At 45.9% G+C, this 19,370-nt stretch overlaps 1 protein-coding gene and 1 long non-coding RNA gene across 8 annotated transcripts in view; one reads left to right on the top strand and one right to left on the bottom strand.

The window, feature by feature from the left end:
- LOC310663890 overlaps positions 1–11,765 on the bottom strand; it is a 31,876-nt gene extending 20,111 nt beyond the window's left edge. The window contains exon 1 of the long non-coding RNA XR_014504637.1: positions 11,505–11,765. This is a non-coding gene — a long non-coding RNA (uncharacterized lncRNA). The remainder of the gene's footprint in view (positions 1–11,504) is intronic.
- Positions 1–19,370, top strand: part of DMXL2 (Dmx like 2) — a 103,530-nt gene that overhangs the window by 18,446 nt on the left and 65,714 nt on the right. For all 7 annotated transcript variants that reach the window (XM_083411718.1, XM_083411715.1, XM_083411717.1 and 4 more), the window contains exons 4-9: positions 1,085–1,163; positions 2,056–2,212; positions 4,365–4,431; positions 14,259–14,437; positions 16,333–16,522; positions 18,799–18,973. In XM_083411718.1, the coding sequence (XP_083267844.1) occupies positions 1,085–1,163; positions 2,056–2,212; positions 4,365–4,431; positions 14,259–14,437; positions 16,333–16,522; positions 18,799–18,973 (847 nt within the window). The remainder of the gene's footprint in view (positions 1–1,084; positions 1,164–2,055; positions 2,213–4,364; positions 4,432–14,258; positions 14,438–16,332; positions 16,523–18,798; positions 18,974–19,370) is intronic.

The raw sequence follows: 19,370 nt of genomic DNA, 5'->3' as shown, positions 1-19,370 counted from the left end.
TTTTCATCAGGGGGCTGGTCCACTATTCCTCAGACCTTGTGGGGGGCCGGATTATATGGGGGGGGGGGAATGAACAAATTCCTATGCCCCACAAATAACCCAGAGATGCATTTTAAATAAAAGCACACATTCTACTTATGTAAAAACACACTGATTCCCGGACTGTCCGCGGGCCGGATTTAGAAGGCGATTGCGCTGGGTCCAGCCCCTGGGCCTTAGTTTGCCTCTCCATGGTTGAGACTAAGGAGGAGGAGGAAGCTGACAGGCAGGGGAACACCCTGGGCTGGCTGCAAGGAAGGAAGGGGGTAGGCAGGCAGGTGAGGGCTGGTTGAGGGCAGGCTGAATTTGGGGGGGGGGCAGCCTCCACTTCCGTCTCCTGGATCTGACAGGCAAGCCTCCCCAGCCCTTCCTCTCTCTACCACCATGTCATAGTCTCTGGCAGTTTCACCTAGAAATGTCAGTCGACGGGCATGGTTGGAGAAAATGGCGCCATGGGCCAAATTGGACCTCACCCCCCCCCCGGGGGCACGGTTAACCCGCAGACAGGAGGTTCCCTACGTGTGCCGTAAAGGATGTATTAAGTTTAATTTCCATTGTTTGGTGGTCTTAACATGTCTCATCATTGAATAGATAGAATGTATTTATGATTATGATTATTTTTTAAAGAAATATATTGTTTTGTACATGAGAAGAACCCCTCTCCCTGTTGCAGATCTTGCTCTTTGTAATGAAGGCATGGGACACAAAATAACTTCCCTCCCCTTCTTTAATGAATCAGCTATTCATGCAGAACAGCAGGAGTGCAGGCAAATTTGTTGCCTGTGTTTATGCCACAGCCATGGCTGTGATCTGTTATTTGAAAAGTGCATAATTTGGGGCGTGTTATTGGTTTTAATTGTCACCCTTGAAGAATGCTGTTTGACAGCAAAAGTAACTGCTTAATCACATCAAATTTTTTTTTTATAAAAAAACCAAACAAACCATGAAATGTCATTTTATAGCTATGTGAAGAAAAGATTGCTCCTGTCCTGTGTGGTGTGTTTTTTGCCCCCTAAGAATTAACTCTGTAATGTTTGCACTGCAGCAACTGAAGTGTCAATGGCTGAAGACAGGGCAGTTTTTCCTCAGTTCTATGACCTTCAACCTAGCATGGGATCCTCAAGGTAATACGAAGTCAACATTAAGTCAGTTCCCACTTCCTAATGTGCTTTGCAGCATGTTACTGTGAGGGATCTTCTTCAGGGGGAATCTTTTGTGATTTCCTCTAATATTATCAAGGTACTTTTGCCTCCCTCTAGTGTGTTATTCCGTTCGTTAGGAAAGCAGTTGAAAATAAAACTGCCAATCTCATAATGCTGTTGTACAAAACAACAGTAAGACTGCCTTTGCAATACTGTGCACAGTTTTGGTCGCTTCACCTGAAGCCCATATTGTAGAGCTGGAAAAAAGTTTAGAACAGAGCAGCCAGATTGATCCAGGAAATGAAGTGATTCCCCTATGAAAAAAGGTTGCAGCTTTTGGGACTTTCTAGTGTTAGAAACCGAGATATGAAAGCCAGGAGCTAAATGGTACCTTAAACCTAGGTTATGGGCCAACAGCAGAATGTCTAGGTGCACTTTTTTATAACAAGAATACAAAGCTGAAAATGAATAAACTGCAGCTAAAAATCCTATGTTCATTTTTCACATGGTCCAGTTCTCATCTGAAGACTGCAAAAAACATAACCATGCTTCCCCTGCCCATCACCCTAATATTCTTAAGAGTGTCTCTTCTCTATTCTTCAGACTCGATTTAAGTTCTTAAGTGTTTTTTGGGGGGGCGGGGTCAGCTCACAAACAGCCCTAGCACATGGAACTGTCTTGAATATAATTATACCAACAGTAACAAAAGCAGATGCTTATGTTAGTGCAATAGTCTTTGTGGAGGAGAATTCTGTCCTCCACGATTCCCCAGCCCCATATTTCCCTTCACAAATGTTGGAAGAAGCAGTAGAAGGTAAAATGCATGTAGGCCAAATATTGCTGTCTACTTTGCTTAAATATCCATTGCTTCCAGGTAACCGGCTGCTGACTGCAACAGATTATTTGCAGTTATGGGCCCCTCCATCTAGTGATATCCTAGAAGAGGAGGAGGAAGATGATCCTGACTTGGAGCTCAAAGATGATAAAATCCATCCTGTTCTAAGCGACTGGAAATGTGTCTGGCACTGCAAGTAAGTTTGTGTGAGAGTATGATTATGGAGAACGCAGGTGGCGCTGTGGTGTAAACCACTGAGCCTTGGGCTTGCCGATCGGAAGGTCAGCGGTTCGAATCCCCACGCCGGGGTGAGCTCCTGTTGCTTGGTCCCAGCTCCTGCCAACCTAGCAGTTCAAAATCACATCCAAGTGCAAGTAGATAAATAGGTACCTTTCTGGTGGGAAGGTAAACAGCATTTCCGTGCGCTGCTCTGGTTTCGCCAGAAGTGACTTAGTCATGCTGGCCATGTGACCCGGAAAAACTGTCTGCAGACAAACGCCGGCTGCTCGGCCTATAGAGTGAGATGAGCACCGCAACCCCAGAGTCGTCCGCGACTGGACTTAACTATCAGGGGTCCTTTACCTTTATGATTATGGAGGAAAGGCAGGGACATCTTACAGTCCCATCCCTAATCGCTCTAAAACCTGAAATTATTTTTACATATGCAGCTCATTAAAAAGCCATATATGCTTTTTAATGGTCGGCGGTTCGAATCCCCGCGGCAGGGTGAGCTCCTGTCTTTCGGTCCCAGCTCCTGCCCACCTAGCAGTTCGAAAGCACCCTTAAGTGCAAGTAGATAAATAGGTACCGCTTTCTAGCGGGAAGGTAAACGGCGTTTCCATGTGCTGCGCTGGTGCTGGCTCACCAGAGCAGCTTCGTCACGCTGGCCACGTGACCCAGAAGTGTCTCCGGACAGCGCTGGCCCCCGGCCTCTTAAGTGAGATGGGTGCACAACCCTAGAGTCGGACACGACTGGCCCGTATGGGCAGGGGTACCTTTACCTTTATACTACTTGAAAGCCCAGTACAGAATAGCAACAATAGCAGAATAGCAACAAGCTTCTCTGTGTATATGCACATTTGTTAGGTCTCCAGTGCATTCCAAACCATATTGACTTCTTCTTCCAGGGAAGCATAACTGAACACAACAAATCTCTAGTTGCTTCAGACAACTGGGGATTGGATTTGAGCTGTGGGCTTGCATGCTTCCTCTTCTCCCTAATGGATGCAGATTCCCTTCCAGTTTTTTGCCTAGCGCAAACCATTGTTTACAGGGACATCTGAATCAACAAACTATGCCTCCAAACCAGAAATAGAAACCACAGATTGAAGTGGATTTCCAATTTTGGGGTGGGATCAGTGCTGTCATGTTCAAATTGGCTGGTTGTCAAACTGTGGCTTATGCTAAACTGGAAGCGATGCTTCTCAAGAGAGGAGGAAAATGTTGGGGGAAGGCAAAGGGCTAAAAACCCACAATTTGTTTCTGGTCTATAGGATCATATAAAATGAGGTTCTTAGTAGTATTCAACTCTAGTCCTCAGAGTTAGCTTAGCTTCATTGATTTCAGTGGGTCTACTGTGAGAAGAACTTGGTTCAAAACAATCCTCTGTCAGCTGATTACTTCTGTTCCAAAGCGTTTTGCCTAGCCACGGAGCTCTGTTGTAGTCAATACTCATTTCCCCTCAAGATGCAGTCTTCTTTTCATTTCGAACAATGCTCACAATGTGGTGCCTAACAAAACTAGTATAGAACGAGAAAACATTGTGCCTCTTTTGTGTATCTGGGAGTTGGCTTCATGTTGCTGCAAAATCCAGGGTGCAAGCATATTTGGTTCAGGCAGCTCATACTGAACGCTGACATGAGATTCTTCTTTTTTTACAGAGAATGTGACAACAGTTGCAGATAAACACTAAAAATAGGAGTTATGAGGCCTCAGGGTTGCTAAAGGGATGGAGCACCATTTCATTGCTTCACTGAGAGTGCCAAAACCCTTGATCCTGCTTCAATAATACAATTGGCTTTTAAAGTTAGTAATGCCATTCAGCAGAGATATGCGGCAGATGTTGCCTGTGGTCCTCCAGATGTTGGTGGGCTCCATCTCCCATCAGTCCCAGCCAGAATAGTCTGTGATCAGGTATGGTGGAAATTGTAGTTCAACAGCACCTGGAGGGCCACAGGTTACTCATCATTGCCATACGGCAATTAAAGTATTTTTAGCTAACTTCTCCTGAATGTGTAACGAGATGTCAATGGCGAGAATAACCTTAGGCTGCCATAGCTGTGTCCATAAAAAAAGTAAATCCCCCTTCAGTGGAGAACTGCATTCTTTTCTCTTGCTTTGCTCTTTAGAACGGCCGTGTCTGTACATCTGATGGAATGGTCCCCAGATGGCGAATATTTTGCCACAGCCGGAAAGGTAAGGATCAGAAAGAAAGCGAATTGCACTTTTGGAGTGTGCCAGGAATTGTATTAACTCTGCTTAGTAAAATAGAATTGTTTCCTCGCGTATCTAATAGGGAATAGCCATATAACATCTTATGCGCTGGTCTTCAGCTAGTGAGTCAGGACCCTAAATTGGATCTAGCTGCAGCCTAAGGAATGTTGCACTAGAGGCAGCAAGATGCTTTTGCTGTCCTTTGTGTTAGACCTACTGCCTTTTAAGAGTCATGTCAGGCTCCCATCCCAAACCCAGTGACTCTTACTTGCTAGTGAGGGAGATCTGTTCCTTCAGGCTAATATTAGTACAGGCTTATCAGCAAGCATGAGGTCCAGAAGTCGGAATACCAAGGTGCGTGAGCAAGGCAACAGGTTCATAACCAAAAGGAAGAGTCCTGACACTTGACACTACTCTCCCCGCCCAGTTTTGAATGACGAGGCAGGGCAAGCTCAAACACGAGACTGCCTCCCCATAGTTCTGCACACCTACGCTCCTCCTGGACAGGTGCATCTGATCCCACCTATGGAGCCAGCACCCGGTTCTCAGCAACAAGCCCTGCCCCATCCCTGGGGGCCCACCTTCTAGTTCCCCAATCTGTTCCTTCTCCTTCTTGTGTCTGGGGCTGCCAAACCATGCCAAACCATGCCCTAACCCCAGGAAAGGAAGAGAAATATAGGAAGCTGTCATATGCTAGGTTAGATTATTTGTCTACCCGGCTCAGTATTGACTACTCTAATAGGTCTCCTTGGACTCAGGTCTTTGCCTTTTCATTTATTTATCTGTTCATCACCATCAATATACAGTGGTGCCTCGCAAGACGAAATTAATCCGTTCCGCGAGTCTCTTCGTCTTGCGGTTTTTTCGTCTTGCGAAGCATGGCTATTAGCGGCTTAGCGGCTTTAAGAAAAAGGAAACAAACACGCAAGAACTTGCAAGACGTTTCGTCTTGCGAAGCAAGCCCATAGGGAAATTCGTCTTGCGGAACGACTCAAAAAACGGAAAACTCTTTCGTCTAGCGAGTTTTTCGTCTTGCGAGGCATTTGTCTTGCGGGGCACCACTGTACATGGTTTATCTGCTCCTGATCATTTTGATTTGAGATGTCAGGGAGATGAATTTAGGATCTTGTGGGTACAAATCATATTTTCCCTTCTGACACTTTCCTCGGGACCGTTCTGAGAAAGAGAGTGGAATAGGAAAGGGAGGCGATGAAGCTGCATGTGTGCCATTAAAATATTTTTTTAAAAACCCATACTTAAGTGGCTTCCATAGTCCAGGTTGTGACTACAGGTGGGCTTTGGGTCTGAAAAGTTTGGGGTGGGTACCAGTTTAAACCATTCTTCTGATCTGAGGTCACCTGGTAACCTTCACGACTATTTGAACTGTGGTCTCCTGTGTCCCACACCTCACCATTCTCTCCATGTTGGGTGATTTAATCTCGATTAAAAGAATTTTCAAATGTATAGTGGATTATTCATTCAAAGCTTTGGATCCCTGGATTTTCATTTTATTTTTAGCTTCTTGTCTTTTGTTGTCATTCGATGTGATTCTGTCTTAGCAGTGTCCCCGTCCCCACCCTCAAGGATTAAATAATTTGCTGCAGTGGGTTGTTTTAAATACACAGACCTCAGGTTTGCGGGGCTGGCTTTTGACTTTTATTAGAACAGTGAGGACTACCGATGGGAGCCAAATAACGGCTACCGACTTGTCAGATCCAGTTGCTTACAGCATCCACAAGCCATACACTAGCTGACCTGGATAAGCTGTGCCTTTATATTGGTTAAGTTACTACACAGATCCGGGATTCTAAAAGCCCTTTGCTTCCTGATCTACTGCAAATCCAGTTATCTGCCAGTAGATGCCACTGAGCTTTCTACCGTCCCCTGTACTTAAGTACACCCTGATACAATTAATGAACATTTGATTCTGAATTGATTTTAGAATGAATTGATTTTAGAATGTATTTAATTAATTGATTGTGACTTTATGTAAATGGTGTTACTTTTATTGTCGTTAGCCGCTCTGAGCCCGGCTTCGGCTGGGGAGGGTGAGATATAAATAAATTATTATTTATTTATTATTATTATTATTATTATTATTATTATTATTTCATGAGTTATTATTTAGTTGCAATTCTATTTGTACTCCGTTAAGTCCCCATCCGCACCATACCTTTGAAGCAGCATCGTGCATCTTTAAACAGTCACAGTTTTCCCCAAAGGTTTCTGGGAGCTGTAGTTTTTTTAAAGGTGATGTTTGGACATTGGAGTTAGTTCCCAGAGTTTCCTGGAAAGAGGGGCTGATTGTTAATCCAGTCTGGAAATTGTAGCTCATGGGGGGGGGGGATAGGGGGTCTCCTTACAAGGCTCGCCACCTGATGCAAAATGAGAATCTGGCACAGTTTGGCCTCTCGCAGTTCTGCTGCCAGAGGTGGGTGTTTTGTCCAGCGTCATGGGCTCTGACCCATGAGCATTTAGGGTGGTACGGCACTGCTTTATATGTATAGTGCAGGTGGGGCCTATACAGAGGCGACCCACTGAAATTAATAGCCTACATTGGACATGTCCATTAAGACAAAACGGTTCCCTTAGCAGGCCTTCTCATAGGCAGCTGTTGGCCACTGTGAGACTTTGTGCTGGACAAAGTGGGCTTCTGGCCTGATCCAGTAGCCACCTCTTATGTACTCAATATTACATTGAATTCAGAATTCAGTGATGTAGCAGGAGGTTGTCAAAGGCTCTTTCGTTTCCATCAATCTCCATCTGTTTTGCCCCATTGTGTGCAGCGCCAGAGGTCTGTGACTAAGTAACTGAAGCAGATGGTCTTGGAAGCCATTTTCTGCCTGTGCCAGGGACGGTTGCCATTTTAGTTCTTGCATTGTGGCTCAGTTTGGTTTGGATTGGTGATCGCAGCACTACGTCTGGCTAAAACGTATTGTTTGTTTAATTGTGTCTCTGCAGAGATGATTGTATTGTCCTTTCTCTCCACCCCAGCAAAAAAAAAAAAAAAAAATCCTTTAGGATTTATTACTTTTAGATAGTACTTTGAGAGCTCTGCAATCTCTTCTAATAATTTATTATCCTAACTTCATTCTCAAGCCATGTTCCCAACATAAAAAGTGTAATTGTTTCTTGGCATTTTGGCTAAGATCAGGGACTATTAGAAGAGGGGAGCGAAACCTTGGGAAACAGGTATGCTGTAGCCAAATCACATCTTCCCTGGTGAGAATGTAATGAATGGAAAACCAGGAGAGAGGAAGAGTTGGAACAGTGCTTCTAGGTAAGGCTCTGTATCCTCCAGTTGTCAGGGTGCTCAAAAAAGGGGTGCAGGAAAATGATCAGGAAGAAACATTATAGGAAAGCGTTTCAAGAGAGGTGGAAAGGAAGGGTGGAAATGTTATTGCGTCTTGCTCCTCAGCAAGTTGCTGTTATCCAAGGGAAAATTTGCAAAGGTGTAAGGAGTTGCCTTATGCCGTCAAATCATTTGTCCATCTGGCTCAGGGTTGACTATCCTGTGGCCTTCCAAGTGTTGTTGGACTCCAGATTCCATCATCCCCAGCCAGAGTGGCAAGTGGTCAGAGATTATGGGAATTGTAGACCAGCAAAATCTGGTGAGCCACAGGTTGGCTACCCTTCTCTAGCCCATCTGCTCAGATTGGCAACCATTCCCTAGGGTCTTAAGCAGCTTCCACACGAGCAAATATTGTGGAATAGCCACATACCGTTGACCAGGCATAGGCAAACTAGGCCCTCCATATGTTTTGGGACTACAACTCCCATCATCACTAGCTAACAGGACCAGTGGTCAGGGATGATGGGAATTGTAGTCCCAAAACATCTGGAGGGCCGAGTTTGCCCATGCCTGCCGTTGACTCACTTCTGCATCATGTTTTGGACAAAACATTTTCTCATGTTTTCTTCCTTTTGCTTCTGTTTGTTTGTTTGTTTTGGCCTGTATAGATTGCTCTAGACCAGCAGTTCTCAACCTGTGGGTCCCCAGATGTTGTTGGACTACAACTCCCATCATCCCTGAGCTCTGGCCTTGCTAGCTAGGGGTGATGGATCTGGGGACCCACTGGTTGAGAAAGGCTGCTTTAGACCAGAGTTTCCCAAACTTGGGTCTCCAGCTGTTTTTGGACTACAACTCCCATCATCCCCAACTAGCAGGACCAGTGGTCAAGGATGATGGAAACTGTAGTCCCAAAACAACTGAAGACCCAAGCTTGGAAAGTCCTGCTCTAGTCAGTTCCGTCTGCATTGTCTGTTTTTCTCCTCAAGCAGCCAGCTCTCTCACTTTAGCCATGTAGCATTGCCCTTGTAGCTGTGACTATTTTCTTCCCCCTTTAAACTGCAGTGCGTATGTGTGTCTGTGCAGGGTGGAACTACCTTCCCTCCAACACTGCCCCCTTGGTCATAGTGTGTTAGAAGTCTGGAAGCAGAGTTGCTATTCCACTTCCAACTTAAAATTGAATGGCATTGATTTGGGTACAGCTAAATCTGGAAGCTCCTCAGGACAGTGGTCTCTCCCAGTCTGCTGCCTGATCGCCTTTAACTGAAAATGCCAGGGATTGGGCCCTTGTGGATGCAACACATCTGCTGTTCCACTGAGCTAAGAACTCCCTTAATTTTTAAGAAAAGGCAATAAAAATTGATATAATGAAAGGGAATGCCATACAAGGAAAATGCATGGGAAACATAATAATAATAATAGTTTATTATTTATTCCCCGTGGGTATATATTTATATTCAGCGGGCCTGGGGCCTGAATATGGAATGCAGAAGATGGGGCAGGAAGATGGATTAAAGGGTGGGGGACACTAGACCCCTGAGCATCTGTCTTTAAGACGAAAGTGACTTGATGTATCAAAGGGCACTAAATATCTCTTTGGCAAGTGCAATCTAATAATCATTTCATATGATCAACATAATGACCTTAACTCCCATCTTCTCAGCAATTCCTAACCTTAGCTGCAAAATTAATTTGTTTTTCGGGGGAGCGGGCGGGCAGCTAAAGCGATCCCTAAGGTGCTATTTGTGCCAGATCAGTTGTGGATGTAAATCTATGATTTGTGGTTTACGACTTCAAAATGGCTTTTCTATTGCCAGGCATCGTATCAGTTCTGTGTGTGCACTAAGCAGGCTGGCCGTTAACTAAAATGTGGCTGAGAGATATTTATGTTATATTTCTAGAGATGCTCTTCCCCGTTTTCACTTGATGTATGTTTTGCTGGAGAATTTATTTGCTTGTACCTGTATACAGATCATAACTGAACATTATAACTGTTAACAAACAGCAGCTTGGGAGTGTGTTCTATTCTGGCTACTTCAAGTCTAGGGAACCTGCAGCCCTCCGGATTGGTGAACTACAGCTCCCAGCACCCCTGACCATTGGCTCTGCTGGCTGAGGCTCATGGGAGTTGGAGTAGGCTGTAATTCTTCTCTTCTCCCCCCATCTCTACCCCAGAATAAGTGTGATTTCGCTTAGGCAGCATAGTTGTGACTTGCTTTTAATGCGGGTGAGTACAATGGAGGTTGCCTGCGCCCCTCACTCTTGTTTTTCTAGCCTTTAAGAGCCAGCAACCTTTTAAATATTAGAAGAAATAAAACCTTCATAGCGAACTCATTCTTGGGGCCAAACTACACACATGTTATATTAAAAATAGTTCATAAAGAACTCATTGTCACTGACTCATGATCATGGTTCAACTCCACACAGAGGTTAATAGTCTATCTAGTGTAAATGTGTTTCATTTTAATAATAATTTATTATTTATACCCCCAGCCATGTGGCTGGGTTTCCCAACAGAATATTGAAAATGCGATAAAACATCAAACATTAAATACTTCCCTAAACAGGGCTGCCTTCAGATGTCTTCTAAATGTCGGATAGTTGTTTATTTCTTTGACATCTGATGGGAGGGCGTTCCACAGGGCGGGTGCCACTACCGAGAAGGCCCTCTGCCTGGTTCCCTGTAACTTCGCTTCTCACAATGAGGGGAATGCCAGAAGGCCATCAGAGCTGGACCTCAGTATCCGGGCTGAATGATGGGGGTGGAGATGCTCCTTCAGGTATACTGGCCCGAGGCCAGATAGGGCTTTATAGGTCAGCACCAACACTTTGAATTGTGCTCGGAAACGTACTGGGAGCCAATGTAGGTCTTTCAAGACAGGGGTTATGTGGTCTTGGCGGCTGCCCCCAGTCACCAGTCCAGCTGCCGCATTCTGGATTAGTTGTAGTTTCCAGGTCACCTTCAAAGGTAGCCCCACGTGGAGCGCATTGCAGTAGTCCAAGTGGGAGATAACTAGAGCATGCACCATTTCATCAGGCATGTTTCATAACCCATTTCTCATTTTGCAAAGAGCTGTTCCCCAGGGCTGCTCTCCTGAGGATGACTAGCAAGACCATTTGTTCCATTTTCCACATTGGACAGCAAATAGCTAATTCTGGCTTCACCTGATCAGGACCAAAATAAACTCCTGGCCAGTCACCCAGTGTTATGATGCTAAATTACCCTGATGTTTTCTACCTGAAGCCTCCCCAAACCTGGTGCCCTCCAGATGTTGCTGCGGGACTCCAACTCCCCTCCTCCCCCCTCCCTGCCCCCCCCCCCGGACCTGCTGTCTGGGGCTGATGGGACTTGGGAAACTAATTCAAGACCCTGGAAATGTAGCTGAGGAAGAAAGCACCCAAGGGTACAGGTGGGAGCCCTACAGAGGTGGGGTGTATATCTTAGGGTTGAGTGAAAAATGATCTCCCAGAATTCCCCATCCTGTTTGTAGGCGGTATGATTGGGGGGTGGGGTGGGCCTTCTCCTGAATATTTGGGGTGGGGGTGGTAATTCTGCTGCAATTTGGATGGTGACAAAAAAGGGAACTCAAAATTCATCAGAAAAACTCCCTGGGAAAATTGCTGGCTCATGTAACACCCAGTATGGGATTTAGAAAGGTCAGATAACCAAGGTTATGTGACCTTTCAAAATCTCATCTTTAAAAACTGGGCGTGTTGTGGGGGGCATGAATCTTCAGGATGTCTCCCCTCTTTCCCATGACTTTACCTTCTGCGCAACCAGCGGGACATTGTTCCATGGGGGTAGAAAACTGAAGATGTCCAGAAAGTCAGTCAGTCCATCTGAACAGCTTTCAAGACAAGAACAGAAGAAGGGATCTGAATGGCTGCTAACTGCTCCAACTGACTGGGCTTTCAGCTTAGCCAGGGATCCTTTCAAATAACTCACCTGGTCTCCTAGGAAACAAAACATTCCCCAGGATTCCGCAGCTGGTTGTGAGGTCAGAGCCTGGCCAGGGACTGGACCCAATGGGCTCTGGGCTCCAGGAACACTCTCTGCCAGTAGATCAGTCTGCGTTTTTTGCAGAAGGTCCTAAACTCAACCTCAGTCTTCCACAGCGTTATAAAACTGTTGTAAGAAAAACTGCTCCTTTTCCCTTATGGGGTATCCAAGAGTCTGGATAGAGTCCTTAAGTAGGTTCCCTATTGGAAGGAGAAAATAACAGAGGCCAACCAGATAATATTGAGAAGCAAGGCAGCTAGTAAGCCTGATCTTCATTAACTGTTGCAACAGGGACCCCACTCACCACAGGCAGGAGGGAGGAAGAACTCAGAACAATGGTGTGCAAGCCCTTATATAGACTTTTGAAGTTGCCCACCCTTTAGCCAGAGACCACCCCCCAAAACACCATACATACTTCACAGAAGGATGTGGGTCTACAGCAGAAATACATCACAGGGGCGGGCTACAGCACAAATCCTTTCTGGCAGGATACTGATAATGGTTACTTGATTGCTCCACCTGGCCAGCCCGGCCATTCTTTTGTGATGGTAAATACTTTAATTCCTGAATCTAGCTCACAGGCTCACCCTATTCACCCACACAAGTAACACCCTTAAGACAAAAGGCAATGGAGAGGCTTTCCTTCCTGCTTGCAGAGAAATATTTGAGGCCACTGGGAGAGTCAAAATGACTTCAGGATTGTTCTCCCGTACTATTTTAGACACATGGTTTATATACTTACATGTTTGCCTTGTAAATTTACGAACGTTTATATTTGGGACCTTAGAATTCTTATAACAACAGTTTGCACCTCTAGATGCAATCCCTGGCATATCTAGAAAGCACTGGGGGAGACTCTTAGCCGGAACCCCAGAGAGCCACTGGCCTGTCAGTATTGACCAGTGGTGGGGAATGTTGTCCTTCCGAACATGGCTGAACTACAACTCCCATCAGTCTCAGCAAGCACCTCCCAGTAGCCTTATATATATTCATTTTGGCCACCCTGGTGTAAATTGCTGAGCAAGATGGACCTTTGGTCTGACTCAGGTTAAGGCAGTTAAGTACAAGGTGTAGTGAGGCCCATTCTCATTGTCTCTCCTTGATCCTTCAAGGTTTATTGGTTCTTCATGGCTAGAAAAAAAGAGAGTTGAGAAAGACCACCGGTCCCTTGTGCCTCTTGTGTTGAACAATGTAATCTGTGGTTTCAATCTCGCCCAAACAAATAGTTAAGTGATTAACGTTTCGTTTAATGTGTTCATCACCTTATATTACCGTATTTTTTGCTCTATAAGACTCACTTTTTCCCTCCTAAAAAGTAAGGGGAAATGTGTGTGCGTCTTATGGAGCGAATGCAGGCTGCGCAGCTATCACAGAAGCCAGAACAGCAAGAGGGATTGCTGCTTTCGCTGCGCAGCGATCCCTCTTGCTGTTCTGGCTTCTGAGATTCAGAATATTTTTTTTCTTGTTTTCCTCCTCCAAAAACTAGGTGCGTCTTGTGGTCTGGTGCGTCTTATAGAGCGAAAAATATGGTAGTTATCCAAACCCTTTTAAGTGCAACATTGGCAAACACACTACTGCGGATAGTTCACTTGTTAAAGTACCCTGTTTCCCCGAAAATAAAACAGTGTCTTATATTAATTTTTGCTCCCAAAGATGCGCTAGGTCTTATTTTCAGGGGATGTCTTATTTTTCCATGGAAGAAGAATACGGTACACATTTATTGTCTAATTGCGAGTCAGCCAGACTCCGCCAGGGCAGAGCAAGCAGCAGGCGGCAGCTTGTCCTTGCGGTGGCGCGGGCTCTCTGGTTTAAAGAGACCTCACACTGCTTGAACAGCTCCGGCTGCGCTGCGGCCAATCAGTGAGCTGCGCTGCGGCGCCCGCCGCTACGGTCAATGGGAGTCAGGTGCCTTATGGTAGCTTTGGGGGCCTTATATTCCGGGGAGGCCTTATATTCAGGGGAGCCCTTATTATCGGGGAGGTCTTATTTTCGGGGGATGCCTTATATTACAGCAAGAGGCAAAACTGGAAGTAGGTCTTATTTTGGGGGGATGTCTTACTTTCGGGGAAAGGCGGCATATTCCATAGGTAGCGATAATAGTAACGCAAACAATGGTCTTCAGAAGACCATTTTGCCTGCTGCAAAACCAAGGCAGAACTGGTGATATTATTTATGTTTTGTTTCTTCTGTATGGCTAATTGTCATTTTGGTGTTGGATCTCAATTGAGACAACAGTATGGGGGAGAAGCATTGAGCTGCGCCCACCATGTAGGAAGCAATATTTACACTGACGGGAAGGAGCTCTTGAGGGTTTCAGGCAAGTTTCTCCTAGTCCTATCTGCAGACCCTAGCAATTGAACCGGGTACCTTCTACATGCAAGAACATCAGCTGAGCTAGGGCCCTTCCTCCTTCCCACATCACTACAGCCCTAATCTAATTTCCTGCAGCTGTTTTTTTAAAAAACCACAACTGTAATTATGCACGTACACTGTCAATTTGCTATGTGTTGGTTTGTCTAGGATGATTGCCTCTTAAAAGTCTGGTATCCGATGACTGGTTGGAAATCCTCTCTTCTCCCCCAAGAGAGTGAGGAACAGAAAAGGACCTCCACACCGGTTCATTTCGCCTTTGTGTATCTGGCACATCCTCGATCGGTGACGGGATTTTCGTGGAGAAACACAAGCAAGTTTATGCCCAGGTTTGAAATCGCGCCTCCTTCCCCGCCTCTAAAAAAAGGTTCAAACCTGAGTGCAAAAACATAGGCGCCCGTCATACATTAATTTTACAGTTTGCATGCTATAAATTAGGGAGTCCGCGCAAGGGAACTACAGTGGTACCTTGGTTTTCGAGTGTCTTGGAAGCCGAACAATTCGGAACCCGAATGCCAAAAACATGGAATTGCTTCTGTTTTTGAACACGTCCCAGAAGTCGAACAGCTTCCGAGGCGAGTTTTTCCTTTCCCCCCCATTGACTTTGCAGCCAGCCCATTGATCCGTGGTTTTTGAACGTTTTGGAAGTTGAATGGTCTTCCAGAATGGATTACGTTCGAAAACCGAGGTTCCACTGTATCTTGTATAGAAAGGTTAGGCAGGTAATGCAGAGAGTCCCAGGCCAGGGCCCAATGAGTTTCCTTACAGATCCTATTCATGTTTACTCAGAAATAAGTCTCACTTGGCTCACTGAGGTTTACTTATGAGAAAGAATGCAAGGATTGCATCCTTAGCCAGATGCAAGGGACTTGTGGAAGCCCAGTTGCATTTAAAAAAAACCACGGTTTTACTTTTTTTTTATTTACAGTGGTGCCCCGCAAGACGAATGCCTTGCAAGACGGAAAACCCGCTAGACGAAAGGGTTTTCCGTTTTGGAGGTGCTTCGCAGAACGAATTTCCTATGGGCTTGCTTCGCAAGACGAAAATGTCTTGCAAGTTCCTGCGATTTTTTTTCGCTCCCCACCCCCTTTTTCTAAGGCACTAAGCTGCTAATAGCCTTTTAGCAGCTAATCCGCTAATCCCTTAAGCCTTTAATAGCTGCTAAACCACTAATAGCGCTAATCCGCTAATGGGGTTGCTTCGCAAGGAAAAAACCGCTAGACGAAGAGACTCGCGGAACGGATTCTTTTCGTCTTGCGAGGCACCACTGTACTTTTATGCTTCACAAGTAAGAGAGACTGAAGCAGTTGACGGCTGGTCCTCCTGTAGCACCAGAGACTGCTTTTGAAAACTTCCATCAGTTTTAGAAATAGCTTTCTCTGAATTGGCTGCTGTTCTTGGGTTTTGTTTTTTCGGGGGGGGGGGGCGGGGGCGGGTAAAGTGGTAGTTTGGACTGGAAGGGAGAAGAAAGGAGTGAAATGAGCTCCACTGTTCTTTGCATTTTTGCAATAATTTATCGGTGGTTAGATCTAAGCACGATTGGGACACTGGGAAGCTATTATGAAGCATCACTCCTAATAGCAAACACAGCTAATGAATGCTGACAGGATTGAAGCCTCTAAGGCAGGGGTCAGCAACCTTTATCAGCCATGGGCTGGTCCACTGTCCCTCAGACCATGTGGTGGGCCAGACTATATTTTGAAAAGGAAAAAAAAAAATGAACAAATTCCTATGCCCCACAAATAACCCAGAAAGGCATTTTAAATAAAAGGACACATTCTACTCATAAAAAAAACACCAGGCAGGCCCCACAAATAACCCAGAGATGCCTTTTAAATAAAAGGACACATTCTACTCATGTAAAAACATGCTGATTCCTGGACCGTCCGTGGGCTGGATTGAGAAGGCGATTGGGCCGCATCTGGCCCCCAGGCCTTAGATGGCCTACCCCTGCTCTAAGGGGCAAGAAAGGTGATAGCACGCTCAGGGGAACCCAGAAACCAGCCCCATGTCCAATAAGGATTGCACATGCTCAGTAGCCAGGGAATGTAGATTTAATAGTGTTGGTGGGTAGAGCAACTTTTAGGAGGGGAGGGCTACACTGCAACCTTTTGCTGCAGGCCCCATGTCTCGTTTCAAACAGCCATCTTACACTCAGTACTTCCCGCAGTTCTATGAACCTTTAAGCTACAAGTGCCAATATCCCTTTTTGCATTGCCTTTAGGGGGTCTGTTTGCAACGTGCTGCTTACTTCCTGCCTTGATGGTATTTGCCGGCTGTGGGCAGAGACCTTGTTACCCGAAGACAGCCTTCTGGGGGAGCAGATTTGTGAGACCAGCACTTCCAGCATTAGCAGCAGCAGCAGCTTCTCCCGTTCCGGAAGGCACAAGGACAACATCCAGCACGCTTTAGAGGTATGGCGAGCTAAGCAGCCCGTTTCCCAAGTCTCGTTTTTATGCCTTGAGCTTTAGAATTCACATACATATATTTTGTATTTATGCTAACTTTTTCTTTTTTCCTTTCTTATTACCATGTGTTCGACTGTAACACAGTATACATCGCTGATACGATAAAACAGAAACGCAAATTAAAATTATTATTTTTTTAAAAAAATGAAATACATCAGGCAACATATACCTCTAAATTACAAAGTACATGGTTTAGATTGGGGTGTCCAACTGGTCGATCATGATCGACAGGTCGATCCCCAGATGTTCGTGGTCGATCGTGGGATCCTTATCAACAGCTTTGACCTGCCTCCCTAAAAAAAGCTCAACACATCTGAACTCCCTCCCCCTCCCAGTCCCATCCCCCCCAGAGTAGATTGCAGTCTTTTGGGAATTGGACATCCCTGGTTTAGATCAAAGATGGTGCCTGCACTCAGGAACACACAGACCTTGCATTCAATTCCTATACAGTAGTTGCATGATGAGAACCAGCTGGGAGGAGGTGATAAGAATTATCTTCCTATTGTTACCCTTTCCACCAGGGTAAGCACAGGCTATGATCTCACAAGAGTGCCTTCTAGGAATTTCCAGGGAATTCCATGTGTCTTAACCCTTTGCTCACCTATCAAACGTGGAATTTTATATTTTGACTGGAACATCCTTTCTCCACAAAATGCAGGCACTGCAGGGCTCGCTGTCTGGCCCTCGGGGCTCTCCTCAGGCCAGTCCCCCTCCCCATCTGTGCTCTGTTCCCTCCTCAAGTGCTTTGGCTTGCCTGGGATTATGTCATTGAACTGTGATGATATCTGCTGCTTACCTGAATGCTTGGAATGTAGCCTACTGTGCAAAAGCCACATCTATTGCTCCACCCACTTTGGCTCTGGCCCCGCCCCCAGTGCCATGTGGCCCCTGGAAGGCTGCCTATGACGAAGTATGGTCCCTAGGGCTGAAAAAGTTTCCCCACTCCTGCCGTAAAAGCATTGGAGAGCTAGGTCTCTTAAAGTCAACAAATATGTGGCTGTGAGACAAAGCAGTGCTTCTGTATACCTTCATCCCACTCTCAAAGGAACAACAAAGCTACTCCTGCCTGCTCTTGTTGGCCTGTAAAGTAGAAATCAGTACACAACTGGATGTGAATTTTAGGCCCTATCTGCCCTATACATTTAAAGCAGCATCAAGCCACTTTAAAGAGTAATGGCTTCCCCCAAAGAATCCTGAGAAGTGCAGTTTGCTAAGGGTGCTGAGAGTTGTTAGTTAAACCCCTGTTCTCCTCATAGAGCTATGATACCCAGAGTTCCCTGGGAAAAGGGATTGGATGGTAAACCACTCTACGAATTGGTCTTGAATGGGGTAACTGTGCCCCTGAAGGACCAATTGCACAGCCTGGGAGTCATTTTGGATTCACAGCTGTCCATGGAGGCGCAGGTTAATTCTGTGTCCAGGGCGGCTGTCTACCAGCTCCATCTGGTATGCAGGCTGAGACCCTACCTGCCTGCCGGCTGTCTTGCCAGAGGGGTGCATGCTCTAGTTACCTCCCCTTGGACTACTGCAATGCGCTCTATGTGGGGCTACCTTTGAAGGTGACCTGGAAACTGCAACTAATCCAGAATGCGGCAGCTAGCCTGGTGACTGGGAGTGGCCGCTGGGACCACATAACACCGGTCCTGAGAGATCTGCATTGGTTCCCAGTGCGTTTCCGAGCACAATTCAAAGTGTTGGTGCTGACCTTTAAAGCCCTTAAAGTTTTGTATACCTGAAGGAATGTCTCCACCCCATCGTTCTGCTCGGACACTGAGATCCAGCACCGAGGGCCTTGTGGCGGTTCCCTCATTGCGAGAAGTGAGGTTACAGGGAACCAGACAGAGGGCCTTCTCGGTAGTGGAACACCCTCCCTTCAGATGTGAAGGAAATAAGCAGCTATCTTCTCTTTAAAAGACATCTGAAGGCAGCCCTGTTTAGGGACGTTTTTAATAATTAATCCTGTATTGTTTTAAACACTTGATTGGAAGCTGCCCAGAGTGGCTGGGGAAACTCAGCCACATGGGTGGGGGATAAATGAAAAAATATTATTATTATTATTATTATTAGGATTTATTGTTAGTTCTGCCCAATTTTAGAAAGAGAAACTATTTGTGTTTTCCATAGTTGAGTTCTCCTCTTAATAGGCCAGCCTTATGTGCACTCTCTCTCTCTCTCTTTTTCACCTTCTCCCTCTCACCCCTGCCCTCTCTCTCTTGCTTCAGACAATTCATCACTTGAAAAACATGCGAAAGGGTCAGCGAAGGTCCTCTGTACTGATCACTCACACTGAGGATCTCCCTGATCAGCTGGGAACACACGAGGTTCAGCGGCACATTTCCCACCACGCTAACGCGCTCTGCCATTTCCACATAACTGCAAGCATCAACCCGAACACAGGTAAAAAGAGAAGCAATTCATTCCCTGGGAACTTGGTCCACAGGTTGTCCTAGGGAGACCTTGAGGAATCAAATATTTCCAAATTCTAATGCAAACTCACCTGATCTACACCTCCTAGGCCAGCCTTCACTAGGCGTCGTCAATGTGGAGCTGCCCAGAGGTTATTGGACTCTCTGGACGCAGGTGGCACTGTGGTCTAAACCACTGAGCCTCTTGCGCTTGCCGATCAGAAGGTTGGTGGTTCAAATCCCCGCGACGGAGTGAGCTCCCATTGCTCTGTCCCAGCTCCTGCCAACCTAGCAGTTCGAAAGCATGCCAGTGCAAGTAGACAAATAGGCACCACTGTGGTGGGAAGGTAAATGGTATTTCTGTGTACTCTGGTTTCTGTCACGGTGTT

The sequence above is a fragment of the Podarcis tiliguerta genome (assembly GCF_965153285.1).
Source record: "Podarcis tiliguerta genome assembly, chromosome: 14".
NCBI lineage: Eukaryota > Metazoa > Chordata > Lepidosauria > Squamata > Lacertidae > Podarcis > Podarcis tiliguerta.
Note: the sequence above shows the minus strand (reverse complement) of the source record. Positions and strands in the feature narration are given on the sequence as shown.